This window comes from Martes martes (genome assembly GCF_963455335.1).
Source record: "Martes martes genome assembly, chromosome: 3".
Taxonomy (NCBI): domain Eukaryota; kingdom Metazoa; phylum Chordata; class Mammalia; order Carnivora; family Mustelidae; genus Martes; species Martes martes.
In genome coordinates, this window is record NC_137890.1 from 139,642,582 (window position 1) to 139,660,611 (window position 18,030).

The 18,030-nt window shown below is 36.6% G+C and overlaps 1 protein-coding gene across 1 annotated transcript in view; it reads left to right on the forward strand.

Moving 5' to 3' along the window:
- PLA2R1 (phospholipase A2 receptor 1) overlaps nt 1-18,030 on the forward strand; it is a 114,137-nt gene that overhangs the window by 77,660 nt on the left and 18,447 nt on the right. The window contains exons 14-20 of the mRNA XM_080798307.1: nt 1,919-2,003; nt 3,787-3,919; nt 4,497-4,532; nt 5,023-5,180; nt 10,469-10,533; nt 10,786-10,889; nt 12,433-12,572. Of these exons, the coding sequence (XP_080654433.1) occupies nt 1,919-2,003; nt 3,787-3,919; nt 4,497-4,532; nt 5,023-5,180; nt 10,469-10,533; nt 10,786-10,889; nt 12,433-12,572 (721 nt within the window). The remainder of the gene's footprint in view (nt 1-1,918; nt 2,004-3,786; nt 3,920-4,496; nt 4,533-5,022; nt 5,181-10,468; nt 10,534-10,785; nt 10,890-12,432; nt 12,573-18,030) is intronic.

An 18,030-nucleotide genomic window follows, 5' to 3' on the forward strand; every position in this document is an offset into this window, starting at 1 on the left:
CACGGAGCACTCTGGTCTCACACCAGGGCTGCTGAGTCAGATTCTCTGAAACTGAAGAAAAGTTCAAGAAGCTTCCTGATTATTGGACTGGAAGTCTGGTGTGGGGCCACAGATTTAAGGGATATGGGATAGTCTCTATCATCCTAAGTTGTAACTTTGCTTCATGACTTTAGCCCCTTGCAAAACATCCTTTCATACTTGAGTATAGTGAGGTTTGCTATACGAAATAACCACACGCAAACTGCTTCCAAAGTTGCTGTAAAATCAAATATCATTCTGTCATTTCTATTTATATAAGTTCTCACACTTGAAATTTCTTGTGGAATTTAATGCCAAGCATCTATCAAATTATTAATCTTTAGCACTTAATCAGAAAAGCTGTATTACTTTGTATCCAGACTGCCAGGAATTTAACAAAATCTCATGCTTGATTATAGCAAATAAACCAGTTCTCATAGTAGCATGCATGCTGCTTCTTATGGCACTGCTTTTAAATTTCTATTTTATTATTTATCATATTATTAAAAATTATACAATTATAGGAAATTGATGAAGAGAAAATTAATACCATTTAGAAGCCAATACATTTCAGGAAAAATGTAGAACTCTGAATTCAGTAAGGAAAGAAATAAAAAGTTCTCAAGGCGGGAGAGTGATATGAATTCCCAGCCTAGGTCATGGATGTTAAGATACCTGGCTTCACCTTAAGGCAGCACTCTCCCCTCCACAACCTTGCAAACTGTAAATTGCAATAATGGCAGTCACCAACCGGGCCCCAATGATCTCACAGATTTCTAAGTCACATTTTCCTTTCATTTATATTGTTCAGGCACAATAGCTCCCATATCTGAGAAGAGGATGCTTCAGAATAGGCTTGCTTCATTGCACTAACGAAAATAAAGCATCTGTCATGACTTCTGAATCTTTTAAATCTTTAATTCTCCAAATTATTCTCAGAAAATTATCTTAGTGAGATGGTTCATTGTACAATTAGACTTTATTGGTTGATTTATTGAGTACTCTGTGGTTTGATGTATTTGTCCTCTGCCTAATTGGAGGAAAGATGGTTCTCTGTGGGGATTCTCGCCAAGTCTAACCCAGTGGTGACTACTGAAGTTAATCTACTGTGCCTCAGACTGATTTGCTGTAAAATTATTTATGTTGGGATCTGAAAAAACAAAAACCAGAATCTGCTGTGTACCTTTTATTAAAGGGGGTGATGGTAATTAACTTCCAAAGAATACATGAACATTTGACAAAAAAGCAACAAATCAAAGCATAGGAAAGTGGTAAATACACATAGCAAAGTAGTAAAAAGTCCTCTAGGGAAAAAGACGATCCAAAATTCCTTACCAACTTGCTTTCATGTGTTCTTATCCTGCTTACAATGTGTTGCCATTCCTAATGAACATGAGAAAGCAGTGTTCTCAATATAGGTTAAATTTTCCCCCAACTGTATGTCGCCAGTGAGCACACCATACAAGCCAAGAGAAATAGGAAGCCAGGCTAATCTTCTTTACATTCATCTCATAGCTCAGGTTTTGCATATAGGAAATGCTCAATAAATGTTTGCTGACTGATCAATCCTGCCAGGAGTGTCAGCTGTTTCCTGTGCACATAAATACTTTAAAATATTTCTTGAGGGGCGCCTAGGTGGCTCAGTGGGTTAAAGCCTCTGCCTTCAGCTCAGGTCATGATCCCAGGGTCCTGGGATCGAGCCCCGCATCGGGCTCTCTGCTCAGCAGGGAGTCTGCTTCCTCCTCTCTCTCTGCCTGCCTCTCTGCCTACTTGTGATCTCTGTCTGTCAAATAAATAAATAAAATCTTAAAAAAAAAATTTCTTGAGCCTATTACATTATGTTGTGAATTCAGTAGGAAGAGCCAAGGTTTGTTTTTTTTTTTTTTTTTTCTCTTCACAGGACAGAAGAAAGGCAGTTTTGGATTGGATTTAATAAAAGAAACCCACTGAATGCTGGCTCGTGGGAGTGGGCTGATGGGACTCCCGTAAGTTTTTCCAAACTGAAGACAAGGAAGTGAATTCAAAACAGGGGGCCCTGGAACACCTTGGTCAACCAACCAAGAGAACCTGGAAGTAATGACTGCATTTCCTGTGACTCAGACCCAGATCAAAAACTATACCAGATCTTGGTACCATAGGAGTTATTTCTGCAAAGTCCTGAGAAACATTCACTAACCACGTAGTTCTGAGGCCAGCTGTAGAATCTCATCCTGGAAAGGAATCAAAATCTCCAAAAACCCCCCAAACTATCTCCCATGTGAAAAGTCTTGAGAAAGAAGCAACTATTGTTTAAAATAATATTGGGCTTTCTTTACTCCACCTTCCCTCTCTAGCTTAGCACCTAATTATAGGAATGTGGGACCCTTGTCCAGATCACAATGAAAAGAACCATTTTGGTTTATCTCTAAAAGGACAGAAATGCCAGCCTTAGAAATACCATCTCCTTCTCAACCAGAGCAAGTTATTCAGTTGGGGGAAAAAAACTTGCTTTTCTTTCAGCCTCATACTATATATATATACACTATATATGTACTATATATATATATATATAGTGTATATATACTACATATATACACTATATATATATATATACACACTATATATATATATACACACACACACACACACACACTATATATATATATATATACACACTATATATATATATAAACATTTCCACCTCTGTTCCACCACTGCTTCTCTGAGAAGGGTATCAGGACCCGAGAGTAAGAAGAGACCTTAGAGATCACCCGCCCCCTCCATCTATTATGCTATCAAAGAAACTGAGGCCCAGAGAACAAAAGAAACTTAGCAAGGCCCACCTGCGGCATAAATGGCAGTCACCACATGGCACAGTTGGGTGGTTAATGTCAGTGTGGCACCTGGAAAATGAAATGTGATTTTATGTAGAGGTTGAGAATGCTTCCTTTTGTTTTAGTAAAACCATCTTATTAGTGATTGAGAGGAATAGACAGTTTGGTTCAGAATAAAGTTTGGTTCAGAGATAAAGCCATGAAGCAGTGCATGGAGTTGCTCACTCCCACTCCCTACAGGACAAAACAAATCTTCAAACTCCCACTATTGTCTGAATCTCAGCTTACATATTTTTAGGATAAAGGAGTTGTTGTGCAGTTGTGTACGTGTTTGAGGAGGAGTATAAGTGTTTCAAATATCCTCTTTTTTCCGAAGTTTTGCTCCGGTTTTACCTGTGGTCCATCCACTCTTCTGTCAGGTAGCCGTTAAATCATTGAGAAGACCAAATTTTTATTTAACATCCCTCTCACATGACCAAACATGGAAAGCGTTGGATAGTTTCCCAGTTAAAGCTAGCGATAATTTGGAATTTAGTGATTAAAGACTAAAAGTTTAGTGTATATGCGAAAGAAATCTACATCACAGATGAGACTCAAATCTGACAGATGAGAGCCTTCCAGAAGTTTACCCAGGGTTCCGGGGTACCAGGGCTAGCCTGTTGTGGCCAGTGAGACAACAGTGGAAGTTCAGAAGCTTGGGTCTGATTTGTTCCTTCTGGAGAAAGGAATTGCTTGCCTCTTTTTAAGAAAAAAAGCATCTTTAAGGAAAAATGCTAGTTTGGTTAGTTTGTTCTTCACAAACGTGGACCAGTCTTTAACCGCAATCTTATCCAGACATTTCTTAAGCTTCTTCCAGAAGTCTGTGGTGATTTATTTACAAAGATGTCTCTTTTGATCTTTTGAACCTTTTTGTGGGGGATCGTCGTTAAGAAATAACGAACTTCATCTGCTGCAGGTTGTCTCTTCATTTTTAGACAATACTTATTTTGGAGAAGATGCAAGAAATTGTGCTGTTTATAAGGCAAATAAAACATTGCTGCCCTTGCACTGCAGTTCCAAACGTGAATGGATATGCAAAATTCCAAGAGGTAAAAATATTAAGATCTTCACTATATTTTACTTTCTAATAATCTGCAGCACTTTTCCAAGTGAAGAGCTACAGAAATCTAAGATTTAAACATCCTGGACTACAGTACCAACAACCATCATGACAAACCAAATTGTACCATTTTAGCAAAGAATGTCTTACAGGGGAATGAGAAAAGTAACACGAGAGCAGTATGCTAATTTAATTACTAGGAAATGAGGATAACCAACTATATTGTGGAATATGGTATTTTTCGAGTACAACCTGGAAGAAATGTCACTGTGACATTACAAGCAAACAAAATTACTTGTCAAATGAGTAAGTGAAAGCACCTAACACCGTGTGTGACGCACAGTAGGCCCTTGACAGGTGTTTGCATCCTTTCTTCTTTGACCAGAGGCCTCTTGTGAGCCTCCTCTTCAAGTACGAGAACTAACCATATTTCAAACAGCACGCAGTACCTGGAAATAGTCTCTTTAAAAGCAATGTACAAAATACCATGTTTAGAATTGAAGTAATTCAGAGATGGCGTCCTTGTGAAGAAAGGTCACTCAAGGTGGTTTGCTTTCACTTTGCAGATGTGAGACCCAAGATTCCACCCTGGTATCAGTACGGTAAGAACTATCCTGGCAGTTCTTGAATTTCTAACTACGTGCCATTATATACCATTACCGTATTATTACACCCCTCCAATCGAGCCTCTCTTCTCTTAAGTCAATCTAGAACTGATTTGTTCAAATTAATTAATGGTCAAATTAATAAAAGTCATTAAATGATGAAAGATTCATATTATAACTTAACACTGTTTTGTGACACGTGATTTTAAAATACACTTTTATCCCAGATCTTGCAATACAAATGAAATTCCTTAGATGAGAAAAAACAAGAAAATAAGCAAATTATATGCTTAGTAAAGTGTGTGTAAATATACTTATTTATGTATACAACACACACAAACACACACACTTTTTTTTTGATGCTAAGTGACCAAATTACAAATTTAGGGGTCAATCATAGCATAGCCTATTTGTCTGCATTATATCAGTCAATGGATTTTGCATCATTTGCATCGGCTTTTGTTTTTTTGGTTTTGTTGTTTTTCAGATGCACCCTGGCTCTTCTATCAGGATGCGGAGTATCTTTTTCATACCTATGCTGCAGAATGGCCCTCCTTTGAGTTTGTCTGTGGCTGGCTGCGTGGTGATCTTCTCACAATTCATTCCGCACATGAGCAAGAATTTATCCACAGCAAAATTAAAGCGGTATTTGAGTACAATTAACCATGAGAAATTCAGAACTTAGCTCCTTCTTCTGTCATTGGAGGAATTTTTTTTTTATTTGAATTCAGACATTTATTTAAGTTTCATTTAAAGCCACAGATTTTTGAGAATTAATTTTCTTCCTGTTATAGGAATTAAGAGAAAATAATGGAAACACAGGTTTACAATGTTGGTCAATCATTACACTTATCTTCATTCTCTATTAGCAATAGCTCTATGAGCAAAAGTTATGAGTAAGTAGAGTTTTATTGCTTTAATGAGGTTCATCCAATCATCCAACACATATTTACTCAGAGTCTACTCTTCTAAGGGCTGGGGCTCTATCAGTGATTAAAATAGAACAAATTCCTGCCCTCAGGGAGCTTATAGTCTAGTCTGGGAAGAAAGACTGTAATCAGTATAGGACATAGCATTACATAATATTTTATTAAAAGATAAATAGATAAATGCCATGGAAGAAAATAAAGCATAAATGAGGGACAAGGTGTACGTGGGGCAGGGAGGTGGTGGGATGGTTCATGTGCATGGCTATTTCAAAGTTGAATTTTACTTACAAGAATATAGTACTTTTAAGTCTATAAAGACTCAGTATTCAGAAAATGATAAGGAGTGGTTTTCCATTTCAATTTAAGATAAAGACTTGGACAATCTTTGAGGAGCTAGGCCAATTGGAAAGGAGCATGCAAAACCTGTTAAATAATGAAGCAGACTACCAAGGAATAGTGTACATTTTCAGTGTATTTCTTCAACAGGCACTTATTGAGCATAGATATGTGTCAGGCATTGTGATACTTGTCAAAGACATAAAAATGTCAAGAACACAAAAATGAGATAAAGTTTCTGTTTTTAAAAAGCTGGAAATAATAGTAAGTGAAAAGGGAGCAACATGCACAAATTATCAAGGGGTCACCAAGGGGGGAAACTCACTCCCATTTTCCCTGGGAAATCGCTGAAAGTAAGAAAAAAAAACTTTTTTCTTTTCCATAATTTAACATTATTTCACAATCGCCAGGAATCCTTTCTTGAGCTATCATCTTTTTACATTTGTAAGTTGATTGTTAAAATGAAGCTGTATATTTAAAGCATCCTTGGCATGTAAGAGAAATGTCTTCCCTTACAGCTCATGGACCTTTTCCATTTCTATAATCCTGTTTGATGCATAGACAGTCTGCAAGGTGCAGGTAGGTCAGGACAACTACTGAGTTGTAATGGAAAAAGCGGAAAAACAGGGGTGTTGGGTGACAACTCCACAGTCCTATAGAGTCTCAGTGATAGACCAACCACAAGAACAAGACACTCCCCACTATTAGTTTGTGTGCTAAATTTTTTTACCACTCTTCCTCTAGTATAAATGGAACACTCAAGCCAAATCCATTTTAAGCATCAACATGTCAGAAAATACGTTTGTTTCTTTAACAAAACAACAGATTCCTGGTGGCAATAACAAGACATCAGGTCAATGTCTGAAAACCAGTTCATCCATTGATAGGGCAAAGTGCATGTCTCAAATGGAACTGATTTTTTGCCAATACTTATAATTGTGTCTGGCACTGCGTTCAGTACTAATATTTAATGGCATTTAATCTTTCCAAGGACTCTCTATAGGAAGTCTATTATTAGTACATTTTACAGTTAAGGAAGCTAAAACTCCAAAGAGGTGAAGCAACTTGGTTACTTCCACAGCAGCTAAGTGATAGAATCTGGAAGTGAACCCAGGCCATCTGACTTACAGGGTTATTTAAAAACCTTCTCCTGGCAGCAGAACGGCAGTGTAGGGGGAATATAAGAGCACAATGTCTTTGTTACATAAAAATCAAAAAGAGTTCTAAAATCCCTCTCCAAAAGATGGTGCCAGCTCTGTCTCAGACATGAGCAATGAAAGCCTTCTTTAGATCTTTCCAACGGAGATTAGCTCCCCTAGGAGTATCTGCAGGTCCCCTCTCTTCACCTTTCCCTGAATTCACTCTCCCAATTATTAGGGTTGGTAAGCCAGTGAGGATGGCAGGGTTAATACGTCCCATAGAAGAGAATAGTAAAATCCATGGGTTTAGCTGTTTGAGAGCTAGTGCCACGACACGGGTTGAGGACTGGACCTAGTTGTGATATCAAACCAGACAAACCTTGTGGTGTCTTACATGGCAAAATTGCAACACAGTCTGTAACCATGTTGATACAGAACACTCTGTCAGTATGATGGGTGAGCAGCTGACTGATCTAACACTACACTGTACTACAAAAGAAAATTACTGGATGGTTTTAAACGTGTAGACTGGAAAGGGGCAAGGGAGCTACGGGAAAAGGGTATCAATTTAGAAAGAAGAAAGCTGTATATTCCCAAAGCAGTTCTTATTATCACATAATCTATGGCTGTGTTAGGTGGTAGTAGTGACATTTATGGTGACCATTTACACTTCATGAGTAAGAAATTCCATATCTATGAATGTCCTACTAGAATGAGTCTGTCCAGAAATTTTTTTTATTCCAGGATGAGGAACTAAACATGTAGAGATCATACCACTCACTTTTGTGGCATACTCATCCTGTAAGTGCAGGAAGAATCAGAATAGTAATTAAATATTGTTTAAAGATTTTATTTATTTATTTGAGACAGAGACAGAGATAGTGAGAGAGAGCATGAGCAGCAAGGAGAGAGAGAGGCAGACTCTGCTGAGAAGCAAGTCCAATGGAGGGTTCAATCCCAGGATCCTGGGGTTGTGACCTGAGTCAAAGGCAGATGCTTAAGCTTGACTAAGCCACCTAGGTGCCCCTAATTAAGTATTTTTAGTATTACATTTGTGTTGTATAGTTCCCCTATAAAGGGTAGTAACTCAGAAATGTGAAAAGCAAAAATAGCATTTAGTTAGAAAATAAAAGAACTAACTATTGAAAAAGAAAGCTGGATGCAATTTTTTAAATCTGAAGCAGATTTTTTTTAAACAAGATGTTTCTGTCTTGAAAAAGTGGTTAGTCAGTATTTTCTCTTTGAATAACAGAATACCACAGGCATGATGAGAATGAATTTTTTGAGTACTTCTTTTTTGAGCTATCATTTTGGCTAGATTAATGCCAAAAAAGTAAAAAGCCATAAGCACTTTAGGAGTTGTTTAACATGAACTGCTAGTCAATTAATCCGCTAGCATTTGTATGCTGCGTTGTGCAATATTTGCATTTCAAAATTGCAAGTTCTTCTTATTTTTAATTTCATGTCTAGGGTCACCTGGGTGGCTCAGTCACTTAAGCATCTGCAGTTGGCTCAGGTCATGATGCCAGGGTCCAAGAACTGAGCCCTGCATCAGACTCCCTGCTCAGCGGGAAGACTGCTTCTCCCTCTCCCTCTGCAGCTCCCTTTCCTTGTGCTCTCTCTCTCTCTCTCATACTGTCTCTGGAATAAATAAATAAAATCTTTAAAAAAAAATTTCATGTCTAAATACTTCTAGCAAAAATATATCAAATGTATTAGTCATCCTCCAAAATAAAGTGTTTTAAACCCTTAAAATAACTTAGTTTTGATATTTTTGATGGAAACATTTGAAGACATGGCAGGTTACTCTTCCTTACATTACTTCATAGATCAATTACTTCATAGATTATGTTGCCTATCGCTGTATTTTATTTTTTTAATAAGTATTCTTCCCATATGATGCTATCTATAATGACAGCAATAAAACATAGTTGATGTTATGAAATCTGTGGTCATATTACATTTTTTATATGAAAGAATATTAATAGGTCTGGGTTTTTTTTGTAATTTGATACCTAAGCCAAAATTTACAACACGTATTTTTCACCATGGATTTTTTTTTCACCCTGGAAATCTTCTAGCTTGTCCTTCTAGCTTGCGATTCTATTCCGTATCACAACAGGTTGTGATGTGCCATGTGGAGGATCACCATGCTGTAATTGAGGTGGTAATAAATATGTCACTTAACATGTAGTAGTTATAATTTCTCTTTAGAGGTCCTTAATTGAGGCAGTGAACAATTGGGCCATGATTTCCACTATTGTTGCACATGAGACCTCTTTAGATTGAATGAAATTGTTGTGGTTCTCCCACTGAGTTCACAGCCAGTCTCAATGGACCCATTCCAAAGCCTGACAATGGGAATCTAAATTCAGCATGTAAGAACATGTCCATGAAACAACACCTCAGGGATCCCAAATTATAGCTGTTCCATCTTGCATTATTCTCAAATTGCTGATATGGCAGACAGCCACACTGTTCAAGGAATAAAAATATCTGTTTATAAATGAAAATGTTAGAGAGCTATTAGATTCTGTTGTATGATGATCCAACATTCATGTGGAAAAAAATATATGTATCTTAAAATGTATACTCCAATTTTTACAGAAGAAATGAAGTATAAATTTAAATATACAATGCCTTCAAATTAACAGGTTTTTAGCTTAAAAATTAAGTTACATTTCACATACACACAATAAAGTATGTTGATTTAGAGGTCTTGGAAATCCTTACTGATTCTTCCTCTTTTATAGGTAAAGAGGGAATTTCAATTTCCTGGGTCATGAGTCCAATATTACATTTGCTGTAATGTGTGTGTGTGTGTGTGTGTGTGTGTGTGTGTGTGTGTGCGCGTGCGTGCACACATGCATGAACATGCTGTTTCATTTTATACTTTATTGCACTGAGATCTGTGTGATAAATAATGGTACAAAATTAGTTAAATATAGAAATAATTTTCTGGTTGTTAAGCACTGGGAGTTCTGTAGTATTCCTTTGTCCTATCTTGTGTCTCTCTATTAAAATGGGGAGGGTGCTAATACTCAAGTTTAAAAGCTTAACAATCAGGCTAATGCCAAAAATTCAAAATTCTTTTTACTATTGATGTCTTAGTGCCTTGAATTGTTTTTCAAACAGTGTAACATATGCAGTGAACTATAAATCACTGAGATGAGAAACCACTGAATTTTTAGTCAAAAAATAGGAGTCCACATCCTATTTTACTTTACAATATTACTGTTTAAAGCCCTATTTGAGAGTTAGAAAATTTACTTTTAAATACATCGGGAAAGTTGTAAGAAAGATTTTCAATATTTGATTCCAATTTCCTACATAATGGGGAGGGACTATTTGGAAATAATGAAGTTTCAGGTTCTCTCAAGATGCTAGGCCTTAGTGTACTCTTCTTTAGATAATTGAGTAAAATACTGAAGAATAGAAAGCTATTAACAGGAACCCCATTAATCTTAATAGTGAAAAGGGAAAACAAGTAGAATAAAAGCTGACATTTTCTTTTTTTTCTCTTTAATAGCTATCAAAGTTTGGTGTAAATTGGTGGATTGGACTTCGAGAAGAAAAGGCCAATGATGAATTTCGGTATGGAACTAGATCAATTTGCATTTTATTTTGTTTGGCAGGTTTTATTTGCAGAATGATTGGATGAGATTTTAGTGATCAGTTGTTGAGTAGCCTTCAAACATTATCTTTAACTTATAAATTTTCATTTCTCTAACCAAAATATGAGTATCTTTTTAATTTAATAAAAATTACCCCAGAACTCCAAGAATGGTGTTGGAGATTAAACATATGGAATAAAAGAAGAGCCTAAAATTCTTAATTTACCTACAGCTGGAGAGACGGAGCACCAGTAATATACCAGAACTGGGACAAAGGAAGAGAAGGATCTATGAATAATCAGAGCCAGAGATGCGGCTTCATTTCATCCATAACAGGTTATTTTATTTATCCATTTTTGGGTTTATAATACAAACTGAAAATTTTCAGAAGGCTTAAAGTCTCCTTTTCATTGCATTAGTTCAGTGAGAAGGTTTTGTTTGGCTAGCTTGCTTTTTAATCGAATGTGATGAGTTTCATTAGTCTTAAGTGTTAAGGATGGCCATTCCTACAGTTAATTCCAGCATTCATGTTCTTGAAAATGAATTACAACCAGATAAGTCATTCCTCATGCACCAGGACAGCACCAGAAATAGACCAAATGAAACTGGTCAAAAATATGCCTGACAGATACAAGCCTCTAAAAAATTTCAATATGGGCCCATTTTAAAAATCTCTTCTTAATGATTCAGTTATAATTGGCCAGAACTTTAACCCCTTGGAATTTCCTCCCACTTTCCCATTTAAGAAAAATTTTCATTGAGTTCAGTATTTTTTTAATACCTGGCACTAACTGCTTTTGCCATAGAACACCAACTACTTTCAGGCTGTATTTAGAAATACATGTACCTTTAAGATGGGTTTTTAAATTGAATTCAGTTCACCAGTACAGTGTTATCCATCCCACTCTTTCTATCCTATAAAAGGTAATTATGTTCCTGACCTTTAACGGATTCATAAGGAACCTGTACCCCAAATCACGAGAGGAATAAATATGGAAAGCAATCCTTAGTGTAAGGGTATCTGCAGGGAAAAGGAAAAACCACAATTGTTAATCAGCTCTCTTTTGCCAGCAGGTGTCACAACAGCCTACAGAAAGGCTGTTTTGTGATTCTGGAAGACTAGAAGCTACTTTGCATTAAAAATAGCATTTCAGCCCCTCCTTCAAAATGCCAACATTTTTTGGCTTATATCCCTCACACTAGAAAACTGAAACTGCCTTTGCAATTTACATGCATCCTTGCCCTATTCTGGGATTTATAGCTTGAATGCTAATGAAATGCATTCTATAACCTTTACGCTGAAAATATAGCTCTTCTAAATTAAAATACATTTTCCAGGAGGCTAAGGACTTTGGGATATATCTTCCTGAGGGCATGTCTATGTGTGCCTGTTTTTTTTTAAGGGTCAGTGTCAAAAACTGCTTCTCTCTTAGAAGTTACTGAGTTAATTTTTCAAAACTATGTATTTCTAAAGAATTATAAATTAGAAATGATCATTTATTGTTTTAGAATCTTCTTTCTCCTTGTATTGAAGTTGAATATTTTAAAACAAAAATATTACTCTGCATTCTTTTGTTAATCAAACCAAATATTCTCAGAATTGTAATCAGTTCTGTGATTTCAACTGTAGTATTTTAGTTAGTTGGTGTTTGTTTGTTTTGCATTTGCAAAATTTCTACATTCTTTAATTAGATTTACTGATTTAGCACCCTGCGCAGTTTGTTCTTATTGTTAGAGAACTCTACCATTAGCAGTTTAGTTGAATTTCTAGATTAAAGAAATTATGATAAACTATCAGCAGTCATAAAAATGTGATAAAGAACGCCTACTAAGAGCCAGAATTGTTCCATGTCATTTCTAAACCCATTTACTCTTCTAGGACTATGGGCTACTGAAGAGTGTTCCGTTTCTATGCCTAGCATCTGTAAGCGAAAGAAGGTTTGGATCATAGAGAAAGAGGAAGATACCCCAAAACAACACGGAACATGTCCCAGAGGATGGCTATATTTTAACTATAAGGTAAATTCTTTTTCAAAATGTTGCCTTTGTTTCTGTTTTTTTAGATGTTTATTTTAGAACATAATCAAAGAGTGGGTGTGGCTTTGAAAAACCAGAGTTGTCCATTAGGACCTGGAATTTTTTTTGGTCACAACTTTCAAGATAGAGTTTTCAGTGTAGGTAGGAGCAAACCTCTAAGAATAAGGAAACAGCCGTGGCACCACCCTTCATTGGTATACTTAGTTTTTGCTATTGACAGAGTCATTCATTGTGCTGTGTGACTGTTTCTTTAGGCATGATGCATGCGAGCCTGTGTAACTAGGCCCTGCCCCCAAATGAGCTGTCAGCTCCAGAGGGTACAGTCTCCATCTTCTCCTTTTGTGTCTTCCCTGCCTGGAGCAGGCACAGGGCTCCGCCCCGCCTTGTGAATTGACCCACTAATAACGTAACTCAGTCAATGTCATCTTGAGCCTCATAAAGCTGGTGCTTCTATGCAGAATTGAAATTTTTTTTTTAATTGCCAGTGGGGATATTGTAAACCAGATTTATTATTTCTGATACTGCCTCCAATTAAGGCCAAAACTTTCCCTCCACTTCTTATGTTTTATAATAAAATAATTTTATAGGCCTTAGGTGGAAGTAATTAAAATGCAACCCAAATTATAAATATTTCATTCTTTGATAATGGAAAAACCCAAACTGTGTCGTAATTTAATATGCTAATAAGAAATTGCTCTTTGACTGTGGACAGCCAGTTTTCAATCTATATGTTCAGTTACATTTGGCAGAGCCTTCTCTTCTTCGTGAACTTCTTCTCATTGTTAATTTGTGATATGGGGCCATTTGGATTTTACATGCATTTGTTGAGCACCTAATATATATTTGGCATTGACTTTTTAAAATTGTGGTAATATTCACATAATATAGAGTTTACCATCTTAACCATTTTTAAGTGTATAGTGCAATAGTGCTAAGTATATTCACATTGTTATGCAATGAATCTGCAGACCTTTTTCATCTTGTAAAACTGAAACCCTAAATCCAATAAACCATAACCCTCCGTTCCCCCTCCCCCAGCCTCTGGCAACCACCATTCTACTTTCTGTTCCTAGTAATGTGACTACTTTAGATACTACAGATAAGACATTATTTATCTTTTTGTGACTGGTTTATTTTACTAAGCAGATTGTCCCCCAGGTTCATCCATGTTAGAGCATATTGCAGAACTTCCTTCCTTTTTGAGACTTATATTCCACTATATGTATATACCATATTTTGTTTTTCTACTCACCCATTAGTGAACATTTGGGTTTCTTCCACCTTGTGGCTAAGAGTTTTTCTAGGTGATCATAGGTATATATCTTATTTTATTTAATTGTTTAAATACACAGAATTGTTATCCCCTCTTATATATAAGAAGACCAAGACTAATAACATAGTGTGCTTTTTCTGGAACTTCACAGTAAATAAGTGTCAGGTTGAGAATCAGCTTCAGGTTTTCTGACCTTTGAGTCTGGTAGTCTAGTCTCTTTCCTACAGTTGTCATTTCATATGAGAATTTAAGAATTAGCCCCATGACACAATGTGGTGGCACTATGAGATATCTTCTAAAATATAGTTGTTTTCTAAAACTTTATGGTATTGAGATACATTTTTAATAGTATTTTCCGTCTGATTCCTATTTTCCCAAACTATAAAATCTACCAGTTATACATTTCAATATAAAAAATGTAGGAAGTACTCAACAGAAAACTAAGTTTTGAAGATTTTATTTCTTTATTTCACAGACAGAGATCACAAGTCAGACAGAGATCACAAGCAGGCAGAGCGGGGGGGGGGGGAAGCAAGCTCCCTGCCGAGCAGAGAGCCCAATACAGGGCTCGATCCCAGGACTCCGAGACCATGACCTGAGCCGAAGGCAGAGGCTTTAACCCACTGAGCCACCCAGGTGCCCCGAAAACTAAGTTTTGAATTAAAATCTTTGACAATTAGTTCTCTTTTAAGCTATTCTACTGTTTTAGCATATATTTAAAATAAAATATGCCATTTTAACAATTTTTTAGTGTACAGTTCAGTGGTATTAATTACATTCACAATGTTGTTCAACCATCCTCTTTATTTCCCAAATTTATCATCATCCCAAACAGAAACTGTGTAACTATTAAGCAATAACTCCCAATTCCCCTCTCTCCAGCCCATGATGAGTTTTAATCTGTTTCCTATCTCTGAATTTGCCTGTCTAGATATTTCATATACGTGAATTCATACAATATTTGTGCTTTTGTTTCTGGCTTATTTCACTCTGCATAATGTTTTCAAAGTTTATCCATATTAATAGTATGTATCAGTACTCCATCCCTTTTTATGACTGAATAATATTCCATGTCATATTTTGTTTTTCCTTTCATCTGTTGATGGACTTGGGTTCTTTCTACTTTCTGGTTATGGTGAATAAATCTACAGTGAACAGTGGCATTCAGATATCTAGAGGAGCCCCTGTTTTCACTTCTTTGGGGTATATATATCTAGGAATGGAATTGTTATATCATATACCGATTCTATGTTTAACTTTTTGAGGAAACAGTAAACTGTTTTTCATGTGGTTAAACCATTTTACAAGCCTGCCAGAACTATATGGTAGCAATTTCTCCACATCTTTTTTTTTTTTTTAAGATTTTATTTATTTATTTGAGAGAGAGAGAGAGAACATAAGCAGCGAGCGGGGCAGAGGGAGAAACAGACTTCCCCACTGAGCAAGTATCCCGGCTCGGGGTTCAATCCCAGGGCCCTGGGATCACAACCAAAGCTGAAGGCAGCACTTAACAGACTGAGCCACTCAGGTGCCCCTTCTCCACATCTTTAACAACACTTGTTATTATCTTTTTTATTATTGCCATCCTAGTGCATGTCTAGTGTTATGTCATTGTGGTTTGATTTAGACTTCCCTAATGGCTAATGATACTGAGTATCTTTCCATGTGCTTATTGACCACTTGTATACTATCTTTGGAAAAATGTCTATTCAAGTCCTTTGCCCAGTTTTATTAGGGTCATTTGTCTTTCTACTGTTGAGTTGTAGGAGTTCTTTATATATTCTAGATATTAAGCTCTTATCAGATACATGTTTTGCAAGCATTCTCTCCTGTTCTATAGGTTGCCTCTTCTAATGTCCTTTGATACACAAGTGTTTTCATTTTAATGAAGTCCAATTTATCTAATTTTTCTTTTGTTATTCATGCTTTTGGTGCCATATCTAAGGAAAGGTTGCCAAACCCAAGGTCATAAAATTTTACTTCTTTTGTTTCTTCTAAGAGGTTTACAGTTTTAGCTCTTATATTAAGGTTTTGGTTTATTTTCAGTCAATTTTTGACCTTGCGACTATTAGAACATATGCATCCTGGAGTGCTCTATATGGAAAAGCCACAAAGGAATGCCTAGCTTGTCTCAAAATCACACTTTTACTACAGACAGTGAGCAACCCCAAAGTATGAACACAACTGTTTTAGTTACTAATCACTATTTCTCCCATGTATAAAAGAGGATATTTTAAGGAAATTCATAGCAAATCAAATCCTTGGCATTAGAGAAATAATTCTCAGGAACTCTCAATGGTTGTTTTTGGTTCAGGACTTGGTTATTATCCTCTCCCCAAACTTCTTCATCTGCATAGCTGAACTCCAGTCCATGTTTTCTCTTGTGTAAGCATAGTGAGTATGTATGTATAAAGGCATGGTAGCAGTGATGGTGGAGCAGACTCAGGGCAGGAGAGCAAGTGAATGCCTCCTTTGAAAGGAATAGAAAGGGGCATGAGTAAAGCACAAACACACACATGAGAGGAGAAAGACTTTCTGGAGCAGGATTGGAGCAGGATTAAAAATCCTTGTGTAGCTCAAAATTTTTAAAAAATCTTTATTGATAACTAACGGCTAGATTAGTGGTTCACAGCCCTGATCAAATATTTAGAATCAGCGTGCAAGCTTTTTAAAAATGTCAAGGTGCAGGGGCATCCTAATGATTCTGATTTAATTAATCTGCATTGGATCTACGAATCAGTGTTTTTTAAAAGCTCCTTCGATTATTCAAATGGGTAGCCAATATTTGCCCAGCAATGCAACAGTTGCACAACTTAGTCTTTGAATCATTCAGAGGATTTGACTACAAAATACTGTCTCAGCAGGCTACCTGAAAAAAGAGATCTTTCCCAGGGTAAGGTTTCAGGTTCCCCAAGTGTCCTCACCCACTGGGCCTTCCCCTACATTAAGATGGCTAAAATCCCACCATTTGAGTCTCACACCTTTGCCTTGACTCTATTTTTTTTAAGGGCAATATTTCTGAGATTGCCTCATCTGTCATCTACACCTTGGAATAAGTGGGCTTATCAGATCATTAGAAAAACCGGCAATAGGAGGATTGAAAATGGAGAGAAGGAGAGCCCCGTGGGGATTGCTCCCTTGATTAACAAAGTTACAGAAGGAAAACTGCAAGGTAGCAATGACATTTTTCACATCACAGTTCTTTTGCTTCTTGTTTGTCATTTTCCTGGGAATAATTTTTTCTTTTTTTTTTTTTCTAAGAAAAAAATCCTAGTTGGTTGACTAATTATCCACCTGTAAGAGTTTTAAAACTCAGCTACCAGAAGTTAAGCATCTTCTCTAATGTTTCATCAATGATCTCTTCTATGTTTGATTATATATGAGTCTTAACCTGGATTACACCTAAAAGAGTGAGTCATCTAAGACACTTGTCACAGCAGGGCTGTAAGCAGAAAAAATTCTAAGTGTGCGTGTGCTTGTGTGTGTAGCAGGTTAACGCTTATGCTTCTACTCACATATTTTTTAAAGATTGATTGATTGATTGATTGATTGATTTGAGGGAGAGAGAAAGAACAGGAGCAGGGCTGTGGGGGGAAGAGCAGGGAGAAGCAGACTCCCCGCTGAACAGGGAGCCCAAAGCAGGGCTTAGTCCTGGGACTCTGTGATCATGACTGGAGCGGAAGGCTGACACTTAACTGACTGAGCCACCCAGGTGTCCCATTCACATATTTTCATACAAGGATCTGGATTGAGTGCTAATGGCTGCTTTGCACATCTAGTTTGGAATTAGCCAAAATTTGATTTCATGCACAACATAGCTTTTCCTTTAAAAGATACTCTCCTCTTTTCTAAAAAAAAAAAAAAAAAAAGTATTCACATTATCAGCACTTTATTCATTCATTCATTTAACTATGTTGGATATTGATAACTTGATGGTAAGGAAAAACAAACAAAATCCCTTCTCTTTGTAGCTTACAGACTAGAGGGGGAACAAACATTAGCAAACCAATCAGGAAAGTAACTCTGTAACTGTAACACATGTGATGAAAGGGAGTTACATAGTTCTCTATAAGTTTTTAACAGAAGAACCTGACTGAAGTAGTCAGAAGGACAGGAAGCATTAAAAGCAAAGGAGTACAGGGTGTGCTAAAGTCCTGTGGTGAGAGG